Source organism: Alligator mississippiensis, chromosome 4 (genome assembly GCF_030867095.1).
Source record: "Alligator mississippiensis isolate rAllMis1 chromosome 4, rAllMis1, whole genome shotgun sequence".
Taxonomy (NCBI): Eukaryota; Metazoa; Chordata; order Crocodylia; family Alligatoridae; genus Alligator; species Alligator mississippiensis.
In genome coordinates, this window is record NC_081827.1 from 157,150,783 (window position 1) to 157,171,748 (window position 20,966).

Consider the following 20,966-nt stretch of genomic DNA (forward strand, 5'->3'; position numbering starts at 1 on the left):
CTGCCCCCTAGCTGGGGCTTGCCATGCCCCACTTGTGCTTCTCAGTAGTGCTGCCCCCTAGCTGGGGCTCTCCGTGCCCACACTTGGGCTTCCTAGTAAAGCTGCCCCCTATTTGGGGCTTGCTGTGCCCAAGTTAGGGGGCAACAGTATTAGGAAGCCCAAGTTGGGCATGGTGAGCCTGAGAAAGGGGGGCAACATTATTAGGAAGCCCAAGGGTGGGCACGGAGAAGGAAGGCCCAGGGAGAACAGGAAGGGGCCAAAATAGTGAGACAGGTGAGACAACGACGATTCCATCAGCGAGGTGTGGACTGCGGTGTAGGGGAGGAAACGGAGCCACAGATAGCTCCCCCTAGCAGCGGGGCAGTACAAGGGCAGCCTCCTGCTAATTAACACTGATTGATTAATTAAGAACAAGGCATGGCAGGCAAGTAGGCGGGCGGTTGCCCTCGAAACAGGTGTGCGGGCCACGTTAAGGTTCGGCCCAGAGCGGGCACCTGTCACACTTACCTAATGGGAGTTAAATTTGAAGATAAGTTAGTTTGAAGATACGGGCCTCAGATTTTATTTGTAAACTACTATACCTGAATGACTTCACTTGAACTAGCCTAAGTAAGTCAAATTGAGAGCAAAAATTTTGTGGTTACAATCTATGCTATAGTGTAAAGATACTCAAGCTATCAAAACAGCTAGCATGGGTAACAAAGGCAGTCTGGCAAGGTAAATTAACACCATAGTTTTCTTTTCTACAGTGCTAGACTGCTTCTAGTATCCAAGCTATCTCTCGTACAATATACAGTGTGTGTGTGTGTATGTGTGTGTGTATGTGTGTGTGTGTGTGTGTGTGTGTATGTGTGTGTGTGTATATATATATATACCCCATGAAACAGTGTTTTTAACACACCAATTTGAGTAGCAGCAGAGAATGTGTAGATTTCCAAAACAACTGGATTAGCAACTAATAAGTAATAATTTGAGTTTTTGCATCCCTACTGCATTACTCACTGAGGTGTCACCAGCACTCAAGCTTCAACTGTGTCCTGCTGAGCTACTTAACTTGAGTTTAAAGTACCACTTTGGAGCAAAGAATTTGTGAATGGCTCTGAGTCAACATAGGAACAAAGCTCCAGCTAGAGCTTAAATTAACAATGAAAGAAAAATAAGCAAACCCTTCAAAAAGACTTATCATACAATGTAGGACAGCAGTCACCCACAAAACCAAAGCTGTCTGCAAAAAAAGGTAAGTGATAAACAGGCAGCATAAGACCAACTCCAATATCAGTGCTTGGGTTCATGGGGGGGGACCTAGCCACACAACAGAGGAATCTGCATACTTACACACGGCAGAACAATCACAGAATGACATAAGACAACATCCAGAATTTTGCCATAGCCCTGGCAGAATATCATATAATGTATTCATGTTTAAAAAAAAAAAAAAAAATCCCAATCAGCATGGAGGAAAAAAGCCCATAGTCTTATATTTTATATACCTTGCAATCTCATTAAAAACACTGTCTATCATTAAATTGCTGCCAAAAGCAGCATGTGCTCAGCAATGGAAATCATCAATAAATTTGATCAAATGCAGCCAACACTCAACGTGACTATAAAACATATTGCCCATATTGGATAAACAGACTATAAAAAAAAAAAACAACCATAGGAATAGGTTAATGCAACCCATGTAAATAAAAGACATAATAATGCCTAGTATTCTTAGGCCCCCTCAGCATGAACTCTTTTTTCAAGTCATAGTGAGCCACCACATTAAATACAGTATAACCTCATAAATCCACATATAAAAAAATCTGGAATTCTCAAAAATCTGGCACTTTTTGGAAAAAAAAAAAAAAAATTACATTGGGGAGTAGCAGTCCTGGAGCAACGGAAGAAGAAGTTTGCACACGGTGGCTGCCGCCACCATCCATTACCCTGTGCTGCTGCTCTGTGACCAGCCACTGCTCCGGTTTAAAAAATCTGGAATTTTCAAATTTCTGGCAGGTGCTCAGTCCCAAGCATGCTAGATTTATGAGGTTATACTGTACATTTTTACTTCTTCTTTACTACCACAGCTGTGCTTTGCCTTTCTTTCCCATTTCCAACAATTCCTGTTTCTTCACCAGCCTTAACTGTCTGGCAAACATCACCAGACAGGACCATCCAGAATTCCTCTGTCACACCCTCTCTCAACCTGTCACATGTGATTAGTGTGGCCCTACCCTCCATGAGGTAGAACCACACCAGGTTGCCCTATGCCTCATCTGCATATACATTTTTGGTGGATCCCAGGACTGATGATGAGAACACTGGTTCCAGTCCTGAGTTAGGGGTTAATTAATACGTGGATCCTTTGTAGGGAGAATTGGGGGGGGGGGGGTGTATCTGTAGTACATACACATACTGAGCAGTGCTGAGCTATGGGTTCACCATAAATTGAAAGGCTGTTGACCCTGCTGAGGCCCAGTCCAATGAACTATAAAGTACGTAATAAGCTTTCTGGCCTTGGATTGATATTCTGCTTAGTTTGTTATCTGGCAGGGTAGATCCCTCAGGCCAGACCAAATCCTGAGACTAGATTATGTCCTACTCCCCAAAGAATGGATGCTAACAAGTGGAATGCATGTCAATCTGCTTCTCAGACCACTGCCTCCTAAGAGGGAAAGCAGAATAGGGGCAGCCTGAGAGGAACAGAAGTGTATGGAAGATGAATATCAGCTCCCTGGATGAAGAAAGGATACAGTGAGAGCTCAGACAGAGCTACACAGACTGGAAGACCCTCAGATCATCATACAGAAACCATCATGGAGTGGTGCACCCAACTGCTGGAGGGCCACCTGGGTGTAGGGATGTACTGGGGCCTCAATACCCTTTTGTACAAGAAAGGCCCAAGGGAAGAGTTGAAGAACTGGATGCCCATAACCCTCTCAAACTTTGACTACTAACTGCTGGCTAAAGTATTGGCTGTGTGCCTTAACTCTGTTATAGGGATGGTGATCCATGAAGACCAGACATGCACAGTAGGCCTCTGTGAAGTGGAAAGTATTCACTTCGGATTTGGATTTGGCGGTTTGGAGGGACAGTGATTCGATTTGGTGATTTGAATCACTGTCCCAATTCGATTTGTCTGAGTCCAAAGATATTCAGCACCAAATCTTATTCAGCCATAGTCTATACAGGCAGGCAGTGCTGGCAGGAGCAGCTGGAGGAGCAGCCTGACAAGCTGTGGCTTGAGCCGGCGGCCCTGGGAGAAGCTGTAGCTTGTCCAGCTGCTCCTCTGGCTGCCCCCACCCACCAGGGCAAGGCAGGAGGTGCTGGCAGCCCCAGGAGAAGCTGCGGGGGCTGGGGGGAATGATTGGGAGCTAGGGGGAATGATTGGGGAGCTAGGGGGAATAAACCAGGAACTGGGGAATTGAACCGGGAGCTAGGGGGAAGCCCCTGTTCATTCCCTCCACTCCCAATCATTCCCCCCAGCTCCCTCTCCCCAATCATTCCCCCAACTCCCCGATCATTCCCCCCAGCCCCTGCAGCTTCACCCAGAGCTCACTGGACAGAGGGCATGGGAAAGACTGAGGTGAAAGTTAATCAGAAATCAGGACTGGCGCTTGCACCGCCTGACAATGGTGGAGTGAGTGTCACTCATGAGGGTGGTGTTGTTATTGGTGCTTCTGTACACCAAACTGGTCTTCCCCTCTTTGGAGCAAATCATCCACAGAATCCAGAGGGCCATGTGCATCTCCTTCTGGGGCTCCAGGTTGGACAGAGTGAAGAGGAAAGCCTTGTACAAGATGAAATGGACAGAGGACTGAAGAATGCTGGACATTCTGCTTTTCCTCTGGGCCAAATACATGAGCTAGGTCTGCAAACTGGCAACCAGGGCAGGGGATAAAACAGCCTGCTTTGTGAAGTTTTTTTTAGGTCACATGCTATGACATTGGGGGTGTACATACCACCGCACATGATTTTAGCTACCTAGGAACCATCGTGGTTCTACTGAACCCTGGCACAGTTCCACAGCAAGTACAAACTACGGAAAGAAGGCCCAACAACTCAAATGAACCACCACAAAATGCAGGAAGTGGTGAGGAAATGGGATGTGGTGTCACCTATGGATCTACTCTCCAAAGATGGCTGCCAGAGTGTGTGGGAGGGGATCTTCCACAAGGACCTACAGAAAGAGCACAGAGATGTGAACTGGCAAATAGGCCACAACACTCTTGGTGCAGGTGACGTGTTACATAGGGGGGCAGAGAAATCAATCATATTGCCCTAGGGACATCTGTCCATGGAAAGCAGAGATAATTGACTACTTCCTGGGGTACTGTCCTTTTGCCAAAGGGGTGTGGAGGAAAGTGTTCATACTCTTTAAGATGGTGACAAGGATCACAACCATGAGCAGAAAAGCAGTGCTGCTTGGGCACCTCTCCATAGATTCATAGATTCATAGATGTTAGGGTCGGAAGGGACCTCAATAGATCATCGAGTCCGACCCCCTGCATAAGCAGGAAAGAGTGCTGGGTCTAGATGACCCCAGCTAGATCCTCATCTAACCTCCTCTTGAAGACCCCCAGGGTAGGGGAGAGCACCACCTCCCTTGGGAGCCCGTTCCAGACCTTGGCCACTCGAACTGTGAAGAAGTTCTTCCTAATGTCCAATCTAAATCTGCTCTCTGCTAGCTTGTGACCATTGTTTCTTGTAACCCCCGGGGGCGCCTTGGTGAATAAATACTCACCAATTCCCTTCTGTGCCCCCGTGATGAACTTAAAGGCAGCCACAAGGTCGCCTCTCAACCTCCTCTTGCGGAGGCTGAAAAGGTCCAGTTTCTCTAGTCTCTCCTCGTAGGGCTTGGTCTGCAGGCCCTTGACCATACGAGTTGCCCTTCTCTGGACCCTCTCCAGGTTATCCTCATCCTTCTTGAAGTGTGGCGCCCAGAATTGCACGCAGTACTCCAACTGCGGTCTGACCAGCGCCCGATAGAGGGGAAGTATCACCTCCTTAGACCTATTCGTCATGCATCTGCTGATGCACGATAAAGTGCCATTGGCTTTTCTGATGGCTTCGTCACACTGCCGGCTCACGTTCATCTTGGAGTCCACTAGGACTCCAAGATTCCTTTCCACCTCTGTGCCACCCAGCAGGTCATTCCCTAGGCTGTAGGTGTGCTGGACATTTTTCCTCCCTAGGTGCAGCACTTTGCATTTCTCCTTGTTGAACTGCATCCTGTTGTTTTCTGCCCACTTGTCCAACCTATCCAGGTCTGCCTGCAGCTCTCCCCTGCCCTCCAGCGTGTCCACTTCTCCCCATAGCTTTGTGTCATCTGCAAACTTGGACAGAGTACATTTGACTCCCTCGTCCAAGTCGCTGATGAAGACATTAAAGAGTATCGGTCCAAGGACCGAGCCCTGTGGGACCCCACTGCCCACACCCTTCCAGGTCGAAACCGACCCATCCACCACGACTCTCTGGGTGCGACCCTCTAGCCAATTCGCCACCCACCGGACTGTGTAGTCATCCACATCACAGCCTCTTAACTTGTTCACCAGTATGGGGTGGGATACCGTATCGAAGGCCTTCCTGAAGTCTAAGTATACGACATCCACCCCTCCTCCTGTGTCCAGGCGTTTCGTAACCTGGTCATAGAAAGAGACTAGATTGGTCAGGCACGATCTGCCTGCCACAAACCCGTGCTGGTTTCCCCTCAGCATAATTTGCCCTGCTGGGCTCTCACAAATGTGAGCCTTGATAATTTTTTCAAAGACTTTACCAAGGATGGAGGTGAGACTGACTGGCCTATAGTTGCCCGGGTCCTCCTTCCTCCCCTTTTTGAAAATGGGGACCACGTTAGCCCTTTTCCAGTCCTCCGGGACTTGGCCCGTGCGCCACGAGTGTTCGAATATTCCCGCCAAGCAGAAGCGGAGCCCAACAGACCATTTTGACTAATTAATTTCCTGCTTTAGTAATTCCTTGTTGAAGGCTGGGAACCTGCTCATATATAGGCACACACACCTCTAAATAGAGGCCTGTGTCAAAATGGGACTGAACTAGATGCAATGGTGATACAATAAAGTGATGGAAGACATCAGGGAGATGGCAGGGATCATTTGGAAATGGATGGATTCGGACAGACTGTTCAGGAGGGGGCCCCCTGAAGAGAGCAACAACTACAACAATGATGATGGTGATGGTAACAAAGGTGGCAGAGATGACGAGAGAAGAAAGTGACAATGACAACAGCAATGACTGAAAGGACAGGAAAAGAAACAGACGGGGGGAGGGTGTATGGGGTAAGCTTAGGGTGTAGGGAAAGGTTGCATGTCTTTGTGCCAGGCAAGGGTGATGATGATGGTCATGTGGGTGCATGGACACACAGAAGTGCAGGAATGCAGTGCAAATAGTGTGATGGGAATGTGTATGATGTAATGGCAATGATGTGTTTTGGACTGTTAAGTGAGTCATAACAGACACAGGACAGTTCTGGTACAAGTAATGTGAGAGATACATATTTATTTTTCTACATAAGAATATATATTTTTGCAAATTAAAAGAAAAAAAAGTTTGTTACCTGGCAGGATAACCACCATGAGGTGGTTTTCCTTACCTGGCAGGGGAGACACCCTTCTTCTCAGCTTTGAATGACTTGGTATAGTTAAAGAGTGGAGACCTAGACCTATCCATTGCACTGTGGACAGGGACTCCTGTGAGAGTCTACAAATGCCTCCAAATGCAAGGATCTCAGCTACACAATTTATGATGATGGGGGATTGCTCTCAGGCCTTCCCTCTAGCTAGCTCCTTTTGGCTAGGAGCAAGTGAGATTAGGGGACATCTGAACTCCAAGACCTCTGGGCTTGGGGCTTGCATGTAGGATGCCTACCCTGGATTTGGGAGTATCTGAAGCCCCAGGCTGAAAAACCTGGGAGGCAGGATGCTTACCGGTGGCAGCATCACACAGACTTGAATGATTGACCTCTGCTCAGTCAATAGAATCTGGCTGATTTGGCCTGAGACATGAACTTTCAACAACAAAAAATGTTTGTACTATATATAAGTAGGTACAGAAGTTCTGCTTAAAAGCCTTTTCATGGAGTACCTGTGCTAAAATTTGTAGTGGTTTCAAAAAAGATAACTTGTATCAATTCTGGATGAACTAAGTCTATGAGTACCCATAGTAATTTGCCTGTATTACTATAGGAGGCATGTTTATTTCAAAGTCAGTGCTTTCAAATTGGTCCCTCACATCCATGTGCTCAGGGAGAGCAGAGTCTGGCAATAAAGCGTGGGGAGAAGGGACTGCATGGGGAAGAAGATGGTGGGGGGCAAAGGGCAGGAGGGGCACCTGACCCCCCAGATTTATTTTCCCTCCTGTAGCAGCGGGAGAGGGACAAATTCAAGGCAAATCTCCAATAATTAGGTTCTGGACATGGAAAACTGTAACAAAATTATACCTTTTCTGTATATAGAATCTATGGGGACCTTCTTATACTTGAGTAAATACAGTACTTCATGACACAGGCTGCAATGTGAAATACAAATTTACTCTGTATGCTTTGTACCGATAGGCAAGACTGGTAGGCAACCTGCTTTGATAGCCATTTCCTTCTAAAATCCTCCTATCAAATACCATCATACTCCTTCAAGCCGCAGGAAGGCAATTAAGTAGCACAGAAAGAAAAGCAGAAAGAACACATTCTCCTAGCAGTTCAGCGGATACCATAATACATCTAGTCACGCAGTCTTACTCCTGAAGATTGTACTACAGTACTGCTGGTGCAGCAAAGCATGAATGTATACACCCTATATTCTCATGGTAGTGGATTATCTCCTATCTGAATAGGTGTGTTTAGGTTCAACTGTTCCTCCTTAGGAGGTATCTGGCCTTACTGTTCTCTGTATACTACTCATTCATTCATGTAGCATAGCTGAAAGCTACCTGGGGCTGCTTTAACATACACACTCTTTTCCCTCGTGCTCTGTGAATGCACTGGAAAATATGTATTTCTGTTTATTTGGGGTTGCACCAATATATCAGTCTGATATTGGATCAGCACCATCATAGATTGATTATATCAGAAATTGGCCTGATCAAGCCAATAATTTGGCTGATAAATGCTCGTGCATGGGCACAGCCACAGAGCAGCAGGCAGGTAGTGAGGAACACAGCCCTGCAGCTTGGAAAGCTGTGTGCAGCTGGTAAGTGTGTTGGTGGGGGGAGGGAAGGGGCTGGGGGCCCCCACAGTGACGGAAGGAGTGGGCCTGGGGCAGCTGCTGCCCAGCTGGGGTGGGGCACGGGCCAGAACCACGGCTCATCTGGGGGTGTGGGGCTGGGGAGGTAGCTCCCGCCACTGCATACACCCTGGGGGGGCATGGAGAGGGGTGTTCCCCAGATCTGCACGGGGGGAGGCGGGATGGGCTGCAGCTGTAGGCTAGGGCCAAGGCAGTGCCAGGTTCTTCCTGAAGAATGGGGGCTGTGCTCCTAGCACATGGAGGCTGTGCTCTGGGAGGGTGGCAGCAGTGCTGGGAGGGGGCTACAGCAAAATTTGGGGTAGCTGCTGCCCTTCTTCCATAGCCCCCTTCCAGCACCACTGACTCCCACCCCAAGCACATCCCCCATGCGCCAGGACCACAGCCCCCATGGCACAGCCCCAGCCTGCAGCTGTAGCCTGCCCCCCCCCCGCACAGATCCAGGGCACATGCCCCACCTGGGGCCCTCCCACGGTATGCACAGTGGCGCAAGCCACCCCTCTCCCTGTACCTGTGGCTCTGTCTTATGTCCTGCCGTGCCCCAGTTGGGCAGCAGCTGCCCCAGCCCCACTCCCTCCCTCACTGCAGGGGCCTTGATCTGCCCTGTTCCATGCCCCTGCCCTGTCCTCTCCCCTTCCACAACAGACTTACTGGCTGCATGAAGCTGTATCAGAAATCAGATCTGTATTGGCCAATATACCTCCTTAAAAATCGGCTATTGGTATCGGCCCCCAAAATCTCTATTGGTACACCCCTACTATTTATAAAATGTGTATGGTCTACAATTTTAAAAATGCATGTACTCTGTCAAAGGTTGCCATTCCATATCTTGTTATGGCCACATTGTTCTCTCTGTTAGCCACATAGTATTTTCACTATGCAAAGCTGGCTAGACATCTCTGGATTCAGAAGCGGTATAGAAGTGAAATAGATTTGGTACAGGTGCCACCTTTTCCCAAAGTACATTTTTCTGGTCCATTCTTTATTTACTTAAGTGCCAGATATCAGTGTATATCTCATCTTTAACTCCAGTGCATCATTTTGAGAAAACTTTCGAATCTATATAATACAGACAGATTCTAATTTATTCTAAAGCCCCTTTACATCCATCAGACAGTCTAAATGAGCCTTAACATGGAAGAAAATTATGTTCACATCCATTTCAAGGCTGGTTTATGTTGCCACAGTGTGCATCTACCTGTGTGCATTTACTGTGAAGTAACTGAAATCACTGTGCAGTACAGGCATGCCTCTACACATGCACACCCGTTCTCCACAGTAAATATAGCAACTTATGCCAACTTGAGCGTAAATTTGATACCTGCATCATGCAGATATCAAATTTTTCTCAATTAGTTACTGCACAGTAATACATATGTAGACACCTTACTGAGCAGTAACACTGTATATGAGGACTGACTTGGGACTAACTTTAGTCCCAAGTCAGTCCACACACAGTGTTAATGCACTTTAATGCCTGCACGTGTAGAATGCTGGCCTATTCCCACTTAGTGTGCAGTAATTTAAGCCGGCATAAATGCACGTGTAGACATACCCGTAGTGTAACAAAGTTATTTAGAGTAAATGGTCAATGGAGGCCAGATTGCTTTGGAATATTCCTGATTCAGAACTTCTGTGTTCAACTGCGGTATCTCTAGCTCTTTTATTAAATGCAAGATGTAGTGGCTGAGTTTCAAAAAAACTGCTGTACAAGGTAGTGTCTGGCCTACAACATAGTGGTTACAACACTTTACTGGGACACAGGAAATGCAGTTGCAGTGACTCTCTGGGTGAGGGGGGAACTAGGACTCTAATTTCCTATTCCCTGGCCAGGTGCCATAGTCGGGAGGCTACTGGGCTAAAAGGTGGGATGATCCTCCTCCCCTGTAACACAGGACTCCTAACCCTGTTACTGGAGAAAAAGGTGCAGAGCAGTATAGGAAGAGCAAAGCCAGTACAACTTGCAGAAAACTTGGCTGCAAGGGGAAGCAGGTATGAGTAGTCTGGTTAAATTGAGCTGCAGGACCCAGGACACTATGTTGTAAGACCTCCTCTGAGCATGAATGCAAAGGCTGAGACCAAGGAGCTGAGGTCTAAATCAGTAAGGCAAGGACATGGGCATAAGGGTGACTGGAGACCACTATCAAAATCCTTAAGGCATACTGAGGATCAGGAGGTTGGGCCTAGGGTCAATAAGGCCAAGACTCTGAAAAAGAAAGGCAGTGCTAGAGGGGCCAGAACCAGAGATACTGTGCTTGGGGATGGAGGAGCCCCAAGGGACTGAGTCTAGAAGGAAGCCACCAGAAGGAGCTACTCTGGACCTAGAGAGACAGTTTCCCCAGATAATCATATTTAATATCAAGGTATGGCAGGAAAAGGAAGGAGGTTGTGGGGAGGGAAAGAGGGGGAGGCAGGGAGCAAGACAGGATAAGTTGAGCTACTAGGGGGTGCCAATGGCTGGCCTTGAGAGTCTGGTCCCTCCAAAGATATCATATTTATTCAAATATTTACTCATACCATCCCCCCAAAGGTATCATATTTACTCAAATTTAAGACAACCCTGAATTTAAGACGCTCACCCCCATAATTAGATTCTATACATACATTTGTTATAATTTTCAATGTATAGAATCTAATTATTGGAGGGTCATTCACCCCCCCACCTGCTCCTCCCCTCCCCCAGCTGCTTCAGGCCGAGGCGGGGACTGGGGCCGCTCCCCCTGCTGTTTCAGGCCAGGGCCGTTCCCCACCTCCCCCACCGCTGCTTCAGGCCAGGACCTGGGCTTCTCCCCACTTTCTCCCCGGAGCCTTGGGTAGGGCACAATCCCCCTTCTCCCCCTACCACTTTGGGGCAGGGCCACTCCCCCCCATCCCACTGGTTTGGGCCAGGGCAGCTCCACCGCTTCATTTTGGGCTGGGGCTGGGGCCTGTGACCACAGCGGCTGCACCAGCAGTTATGAACATTGAGGTGGACACATTAGGGCACAGCCACTGGTCACCCCCTCCCTTTCCCACTCCCCTCCCTCCCTTCTTCCCTCCCTCCCCTCTTTCCCGCTGCCTCCCCCTCCCCATCATCTGTTGTTCAGGTGGCGGGGTGCTCTGGCTCCTGGCTCCAAGAAGCAGGGCAGGGTGGGGTGAGGTGAGCACCATTGGCCTCTCCGACCGACCCCAGCCCCAGTCCCCACTGTTATGGCGGTGCTCCACTGTGTGGGGCAGAGTGAGGCCAGCGCTGTGCAACCAGCAACCTGCACCCCCAGCACCTCCAAGGAGCAGGGTGGGGGAGAAGGCCAGCACTGCAGGCTTCACCCCCTTGCTCCATCCCCTCCGTCATGGTGTTGCTCCAGTCCCCGTCATCCTCCTCTGCCTCCAAGGAGCAGGGCCCTGTTGGCCTCCCCCTCCCCCCCCTGCCACTCTGGCCCCTCAGTCCTTGCTGTTATGGCAGCGCTCTGCCATGTGTCTCTGCCCAGAGCACTCTGATTGGCTGCCAAGACAACCAATCAGAGTGCGAATAAAGTGTTATGACAAAGACTTTTATAATATTAGAATGTTGAGGAGCTGTCAGAAACTTGCCAATCAGGCCACATAAATACTTAAGATAGTTGGTTTCAATATGGCCGAATATTTGCTTGACACCTGCAAGTGACACGGTAAATCAGGTGGCTCAATATCTTTCCATTTATATTGGAATATTACTGGGCAACTTACATACTTCAATACCCTCCTTATTCTATTTCAAACCCACTATTCTAAAATGCCGTAATTTAATATCCAGAACAGTTAAGTGCGATATTATTTAAAAAGCATATTTTTTATGATGATTGCTGAGTAGTACCTAAGAGCTAATAGGTCAGAATATAAGATAAACAAAGATAAAACACTAACAAAACCAAATAACTTAACTAAGAACATGTTATGACTGTCCAAATTACATTGATAGTATTCTATCTATATAATAAGAGCAAGATTCATGATCAGAGGGTACAGATCATGAAAATGGGCTGTATCCTTGGTGAACAAAACTTTCCCTAGATGCTACTGTAAGCCACTGGCTAGGACTTGTAAATGTGGCCAGATCTTCTCTTCCACAAGGGATACAAGGGATACAGGGCCAACAGACCAATGGTACATCCCTATCCTGAACCCATTTGCCTCTCTCTTGATTTCAATGAAAGTTCTGTCCATGCAGAGCCAACTGCAAGATCAGGGCCTGGAACAAATTAGGACCCTGAGGTGGCCATGATGCCCCCTGGTAGTCATTCTATTCCTGTTATCTCTTTGGTCCCTTAAGCATTTTCCTCTTCTCCTTTCCTGCCTTGCCGAGATGGAAATAAGTATTTAGAAAAGAGAGGCTTCCTTTGGGATCCCTGAGTGAGATCTCATCTACCCTGAGCTTAAGTCTCATTACTCAGAGCCTTAAGGGCTTGTTACATGGCTCCAATTGCCCCTTACACCATGCCCATGCCTCACAGATGTTATCAATCATGTACATCATCAGCCTCCTTAGGCCATGGCCTCAGACCCTGTGACTGGTCCTTCCTCCCCAGGCACTTCACCTAACTTAGCTACTTCTGGGTGTAGCTTCCAGGTTTCTCCACCCAGGCACTTTACCTCTTATGGCTACTACCAAATGCAGCACCTCAGCCTGCACTCCCTACCCAGGCACTTCACCATTGTGGGCTACTCCTGGGCACTGTGTCCTGCCCTCTTAGGCTCCTTCCTCCACCCCTCCTGGGCTTTGGGCCCCTAGCCCTGATCTATGGGCTCCCTTGCCCTGTCTGCAACCCTCTCTGGGCTATGGGTCCTCTGACCCCTGCAGTCTCTGGCAGTGGTCCCTGACCTTTGGTCTCCCTGAAACCAAGGGCACCCTTCCCAGTTCTCCAGTTCTCTACTCTCTCCTGTCCTTCTCCAGGCTACTAGCTCACTAGCCCTATCTCCTGGGCCTTTCTATTCCTAGGCCTGTTTCTGCCCTCTGGGCTATGAGCCCACCAGCCCTTGCTCCCAGGTCTTTCCATTCACAGGCCTGTTGGGACTTCTTCCACCCCTTAGTCTTGTCTACAAACCTCCACAGTTGCTTACACCAGATCAGATGTTACCCAGGAGTCCTGCTGCAGCCCTGTGCCAGGAGCTCCTCTCTCCATGACTCTCAGGGCTAGACTGCCTGACCAGCTCAGGCCCTTGGCTCATGTAGCCTCCTCCCCTTAAAGTGACAGGTGCACTAAGCACCCTGTCACAGGGCCCTACATTGTTTCGATTACGATTTTTCTCTAATATATTCAAGGCCCAAATTCTGTTCTAAAGTAAAGATAAAATACCTCTGATAACAGTGTAATTAACACAGATTTATGTCAGTGCAAATGAGAGTAGGTTTGGATCTCAGTTTTGATAAACAAAGCTATTTGTACATTACTGGAACACCAAAATACAAGAAGAAAGCTAATTTTAAATTATGTTTTTTAAATTACCACACTGATTCTCCTCCCTCCCCATAAATTTAATTAAAAATAATTTAACATTTATATCAAAATTCAGACCAGAATATCTGATTTACAAAGAGCAACGTTTCAGAAGTATTTTCTAATATAAACATTGAAGAATCTGTAACCTTGTCATCATGAAAAAGCCTATGCGTATCATTTTCATAAAATAGTGAAATAGCTCTCTGTTTACACAGGCTCCTTATATACCGATATGGACCTACACAGAAAGAAAATCTTTTCCACATAACAGTTTTCTCTGATTGTGTATGTATAGGCCTATTTTTTGTCTCTGGAGATATAGTCAAGCTCCAAAATCTCCCTGCAGCTGAGGAAAAGCGTCTTCTATTTATTGAATAATTTTTACTGCATAAATATTTTAAGCATTTTACACAAATGGAATCCCATTTTAAAAGGCAATTGGCTGGCATGCATACTAACTGACTTCATTAAAACCACAGATTTATTAGCTAATCCTGGCTAACTCTGTCTCTAACTGTATATCTAATCCTGGCTAACTTTATATCATTTTCTGAGAACTTACTCATACACTTGGTGGGGCTGGAACTTGCTTAACAGCAGCTATTTAAAATTATGAAGCATTAATTTTATTATTTATGATAATAGGAAATATGTTCTTAATTCTTATAAACTCTATTTATGTTTTAAATATAAATCACACATTTTGAGCTGCATTTTAGCCTATCCAAGGTTCAGGGTTAGATCCTGCTCTTCACAAAGACACATTGGGTGTGTCCACACATGCAAGCATGTGTACTTGCAGCAGCTCAAATAGAAGCAGCACAAATTTGAGCCGGGGCCTTTTGCCTCAGTGCACATGCCTAGACATGCACTTGGGTGTGAGGCAAGTTGCACCACTTAGGGCAAAATAACCCTGCCTGGCTCCTCCCGGATCTGCAGCCAGGGGGAGCTAGGGCCTGGGGCCAGCACCTGAGCTGGCCCAGAAATATAAAAACTTGCCCTGGCCAGCAGCTCAGGACTACTTTCCCTCAGGAGCTTCTGGGGGTGTTAACTGGAAGATACAAATAGACAGGAGCTTCTTGGGGCCTGGGCAATTTGTATCTGGGGACACTATCCCTTGTGCCAAATGGACCGGTGAAGCAGCATCCCAAATTCACTTTTTAAAATACCCCAAAATCCATGTTCTTCCACAAGAGAGAGACAGAGATGTATCAATCAGATGGGCAATGTTTTATTGTTATATTTACAATGTTAAAGCAATTTGGAAGCCTACCAGTGTCTCTATCATCATAATAAAATAAATCCTAAATATTTATATGTTTCAATGTTTGCTTTTGGTTTCCTAATCACATGGTGGATGTGTGATGGGATGTATGATTTGCAGGGGTGTGGAGTGGGTGTGGAGGGATGTGGATCAGTGTGTGGGTAAGCGTGGGGGGACTGTGTGGGGAGGGTGGGTCCCTTGCTCCCCACAGGGTGCAACCCCCCCAGGCGCTACAGCCCCTCCCCTCCAGGGCCCAGAGCACCCCCTCGCCCCCACTGCCCTTCACTCGTCTCCAGCCTCCTGCTCCTTCCCCTGCTTGTCTCCAGCCTCCTGCTCCTTCCCCTGCTTGTCTCCAGCCTCCTGCTCCTTCTCCTGCTTGTCTCCAGCCTCCTGCTCATCCTACCGCTCATCTTCAGTGTCCCAAGATGAACTTCCCTATTCCAAGGCTGGAGACGAGCAGGGGAATGAGCAGGAGGCTGGAGACAAGCAGGAGGACAAGCAGGGAGCTGGAGATGAGCGGTGGGAGGGGGTGATCAGGAGGCTGGAGACGATTCAGGGATTCCCCTGCTCCTTTCCAGCCTCCTGATCACTCACCCACTTGGCTCCTGCCCCACCCCTGATTGCTCCCCCTCCTGGATCCAGGCTCCTGAACTGCCTGCAGCTTACCAGCAACGGTGCTCAGGGCACTCAGGGCTTCATGGCACATGTCACAGGGTAGCAGGAAGCAGCAGGGGTTGGCCCCGGCCTCCTGGCACCTGCGCTACTGCTGCTGCATCATATGGGTGCAGCCCAGCTCGGTAGGGTGCTGCACATTGTCTGGCAGCTTGGGGATGCCATGGCTGTCACCTGGGGCTTGGCGCCACACAGCTCAAGTGGCCTGGAGCTGCAAGACAGCATGCAGTGCCGTGCGGTAGCCTGCCAAGCCAGACCGCACACATGTGATGTGACAATGGTAGTGCAGGTGCCAGGTGGCCAGGGCTGAGCCCTGATGCCACCAGATGCCCCATGCCATGTGGTGGCTCTGCCATGAGGCCCCAAGCAGCCAGGGGGGAAGCAACTGGGGAGCTGGGGGAGGATCAGGGAACTGGAAGATGATTGGGGAACTGGAGAAGCAAGGGAGGAGCTGGGGAAGCCAGTGGGGAGCTGGGAAAGTGATCAGGGAGCTGGGGAAGCAAGTGATGGACTGGGGCAAGGCGGGCCCTTGCCATGGTCCTCTCCCCCCTCCTCCAGCCCCGCCATCCCCTACTTACCTGTCAGGAGCCTGGGTCCGGGTCCCTGCAGCTTGCATCACTGCTTGCCCGCCATGGGGAGGCAGCGTGCTTCACCACTAGGGCAAGGTGCAGCCATAGAGATGCTCTGGTTGGCTACCAGAACATCTCTGTGGTGAACCAAGTCTCTGGTTGCCTGCCCCGCTTTTTTCCCCCCGGGGTATTTTTTGATACCTGGATCTCCAGGTATCACGTTTTGAGCCCACGCTACAAATCTGCAGTGTGGGTGAAGGTTTTTTTGTTTCCAGCGTGTGTCTTGTAGCATGTCAAAGGAGTTTGAGATGCTGCAAGAGGCAAGTTTGAGGACACACCCATTATAGTCAACAACAAAACCCTCTTTGGGCCTGGATGAGCAAGATTTGCCTCATGGGTGTCTGGTGCCTCTTGAGTCAGGGGGGGCATGTACCCCCCACCCCACCCCTGACACCAGTCAGCAACTGGGCAGGGGTCCCCTGGCTCCCAATCCTGCTGGCTGGGGGAGGGTCCCCAGCAGCCAATCCTGCTGGCCATGAGGGCACCAATCTCACTCACCATAAAAGTGGCCACACAACTTCTGGAGCTGTGCAGCCACTTCCAGAAGCAATGCAGCCGCTTTTGCTGGTGGCCCTGCTCCCCGGCTGGTGCTCACAGGAGGGGCACTGTGCTCCCACCTGCCCCCCTGCCCGCCGGCTACACAGGGAGTGTGGCCTGACAGGGTGTGCACCGGTGCTCTCAGGAGGTACACGTGCACCCCTGTGCACCCCCTACATGTTGCCCCTGATTTGCCTTATATTTATCATGAAGTATATGATCTAAAGCTAAATAAGTGAGATTACAGCATATACAGATGTGCCCTGCCATGGTTTATAGGTAATCTAAAATGAATTTTAATTGCTATTGTAAAATGAAGCTAACTAATCTAAATTGAATTCCTATTGTCCTAAGAATGAAAACCACTAAACCATTTAAAAATAATTTCACTCAATTCAGTGAAATTCAGTGCATAATTCTGTTGTACACCAAAGTACTTTACCCTTTTTTTTGTAAAGTGGCCTTAAAACAGACTTTTTTTTACACTGGCTTTAGTACCATTACATTACCAGAGTTGGGTAAACTGACCTTAACATAAATGAAAGCCAGGCCCATGCATGTGCACTGCTCCGTTATAATGATGGCTCTGCACACATACATTCCATCTAACTACAAATCCACACCACCATAATAATTTATTTAATTTCTTGCACCTACTAGCTCACCTGGAGTTATTTTGTTAGGGCAGAGTAGATTTTTCTCTACCTTTTTTGAGCTTGTGGTAGATTTCTGCTTCTGTTTGACTGATGGTTTGTTGATATCAGGAAATTTAGATTCATGTTTATTTCCAAGAGATTTGATAGCAGATTTCTGTTCACATCCAGAACCCTCATCTGCAGAGGTCTAGAAGGGTAAAAAGAGAAATACCATTGACTGAACACTTGGTTTGTATTCTCTGAATGAGAAAAAGGTCTGTATGCAAAAATATACCAACAAAGCTTCTAATAAACAGGAGGAAAAGGAAAGTATCATACACATGAAAGAAGTGTTTTCACTTCTCCCCCCACCTTCATATGAATAGCTTCAAAAGGTGGGGTAACAGAAAACTAAAATCAATAAAATAGATATTTCTCAAGAATATAATAGTTTTGTTTCAATTAAAACTACAGTAAAAGCTCTGTTATCTGGCATCCCCTGGGAATGGGGGAAGCCGGATAACAAAATATGCTGGTTAATTGAGCTTCCTTGCCTGTTTGGGCTGCCGCTTCTCCTGCCACGTCTGGGGCACCACCACCCCTCCCAAAGCATTGCTTCCCCTCCCACAGGCCCTGCAGGCCTAGCAGGACAGTGAGGTGGGCCCCGAGCAGCCTCCTGTGCTCCAGGCCGTGGGAGCTCGGCAGCGCAGGCTACTTTGCCTCGGGCCGTGCGGGCTCAAAGAAACCAGAAGTGCCACAGTGGGCACTCCCAGTTTCACTTTACCTTACAAGCCGGCATGCCAGTTAATAGAACATGCCAGCTTATAAGCTGCCAGTTAATGGAGCTTTCACTGCATAAGTTTCTTAAGTGGGCAGAAAACTTCACTATACAAATCATCTTCTGTCATTAAAGCTAGATTCTGCTCTTGCTTCTATCCATTTAATTCTGGAATAACTTAAGTCTATAATTTTAAGGTAATATAACTAAGAACAGAATTTGGCTCTGAAACTGAAATCATAAAATCAAACCAATGATGCAAGAATGGGAATGAATGTTTCCAATTAAGTTTATTAGAGATGTTAATTTTCATAACTGGTTTAAACTTATGACTATTTACCTCTTGCCAACATAGGGGAGACCATGATGCAAATCACTGCTGTTCAATTACAAAACATTTTGTATGTTCCAACTCTACAAAATAATTATTTCTGCTGTACTCTAGAGAATAGGCCTGACCTTTGTGGCTACAGTGTTGAAATTCTCTGGTGCTATACACATCATCCATTTATCATTAGCACTAAGATATAAGTCCAATTGTCTACATGTATATGTAAATTGCTTAGGAAAGGTTCAATATAAAAATAGCTTCATGCTATTTTTACCCTTCATTTCCCTATATGGCAGTTTTCTAGCTGGGTAAGTGGCATTTTTGGCAGCTACATGTTATCTGCTTGTATTACCTGCTCAGTGTGGATACACATAAGTATCCCCCTGGCTACTGTGTCTGTTCAGCAGGGTTGCCAACCCAAGACAGAGGGAACCTAAATAAATGCCCCAACATGTCTTTTTTGATGGAAAAAAAAGAGAACGTCCACTTTTCCACAGAGGAGCATAGACACCTTATTTTCTTGCTTAAAGAGAGGAGTACTAGTAGTTCTTGTTAAAAATACAGAGAAACATCTCAGGAGCTATTGTAGCAGTGTTAATAGAATGATAAATATTATACGTTAATAACATGAATTATATTACTAATAACATATTAGACAAATATTAGATATTCACAGAGGACTAGATATTAATCAGTTTTACTCTTCCTAAAGTGCCTTTTCTAAGATTTATCTACATACTGCTTCTGCCAAGCACACTCCACCCTGATTGTAATTTTTTCATTTTTACAGTAACCTGCATACTGTAATAAAGATTTCATTAATGGGCATTACAGTTATATGTTCAACATGCTTCATTGTTTATAAGAGTTACAACAACAATTCACTGTGAAAGAGGAAATATTTTGTCATCTGAACGACCAGACAATTTCTGATATGGATGTAGGAAATAGTAATGCAAGACATCGTCACTTTAGATACTACTGCAATGAAAAGTGAGTAGCCAGACAGTTTTGTTTTGAAACCAGAGCCCCAAGACTAGATTCTTGGTGAAACTTTACTATATATGGGTTTATTTGTTTTTTTCCATTGTTCCACCCTGATATGTCTGGATCTGTCCAGTTTTCTTAATATTATAATATTAATCATTCTAATATTAAACTATTATAAATAATTTGTATTTCTTATTTCAGCCTTGAAAAATAATATTTCAAAATTAGATGCATGTTCAATATGCTGGTTATCAGTTGCTGGCAGATAGCATAGTTTCAAACCACAGTAGAGAAAATACTAATATTATTATTACTTGGTTGTTATTATATTGTAATATAAGTAATATATTACATATAAGTATTATTTAGATATCACTTGTACAATGTTACTTATATATAGTTATATAAAGGGCTGGAGCAGGGAGCTGCCAGGTGGCTGATGAGAGCGGCCATTTTGGAGAGCTCTGTTATAAAAGCGGAGCAGTGTGAGATCAGCCAGCAGGGAGGAAACATTGTCTTGCTGAGCTCTGGCTTCAGGAAGAACTCAGAGATAAGGGTGAGGCTACGGGGAAGGACAAGGCCTCATTGGTCCTGGGCATGACCTAAAACTGCACCCTGCTGGAATAAGGAGACCTGGTGGTCCTGCCTGTGGTGGAACAGGGCCACATAAATACCAGGACCGAGAACCTGGGTGGGTTACCAGGAGAGTTGGGGGGGGGGCAGGAAGGTAAGCTTATGAGAAGCCCCTGAGTTCCATGGGGTGTTGGACTCTGGAGGTGGGCCAGGCATGCTCAAAGAAGAGCATCTGAGCCCAAGGGGGCGTAAGACCCTGGACCCTGAGAGTTGTAGGGTGGAGTTGTGGGGCCAGTTAAGCTCAGGGAGGAGCGGCTGAGTTCTCAGGGGTGGAAGACCTCAGGCCCTAGTGTAACAAGCAGAGTTGTAGCCTGAGAGAAGGGTGTAGTGGTCTGGTGAGGGCCAGGAGAGAAGTAGGCCTGTAGTTGAGCAATCTCTCAGTCCTGTTTGGGTAAGGGTCATGGGAGAGGCCCAAAAGACCACACCAGGGCTCACCAAGGGATGGAGAGAAAAGCCTGAAGATCTCTTCGAGTAGGGTGAAGTGAGTGTGGCCTGGATAAGCAGTATGAAAGAGACTGGGTGAGAGCCAGTGGAGTGCAAGAGGCCCCGGTGAGAGGGGGCTGGTGTGTGTGTGGCCTGAGAAGGCAGCATGGGAGAGACACAACTATGTGTCCAGTTTGACTTGGCTTTGAACCGGAGGTGGAACACATTGTGAGACATCAGAGAAGCATGGGACATGTAGGGTTGGTAGGAGCATGTACTTATTGTCCTTGGTCATTTGGGTGCATGAAGGGCACCCACCCACCTATTTAACATCACAATCATTTATCAACAAGGTGTGGCAGGAGAACAAGGTGGGCAGTT

The 20,966-nt window shown here is 47.2% G+C and overlaps 1 protein-coding gene across 1 annotated transcript in view; it reads right to left on the minus strand.

Moving 5' to 3' along the window:
- Positions 1-20,966, minus strand: part of MARCHF10 (membrane associated ring-CH-type finger 10) — a 116,172-nt gene that overhangs the window by 53,956 nt on the left and 41,250 nt on the right. The window contains exon 4 of the mRNA XM_059726839.1: positions 17,461-17,638. Coding sequence (XP_059582822.1) covers positions 17,461-17,638 — 178 coding nt within the window. The remainder of the gene's footprint in view (positions 1-17,460; positions 17,639-20,966) is intronic.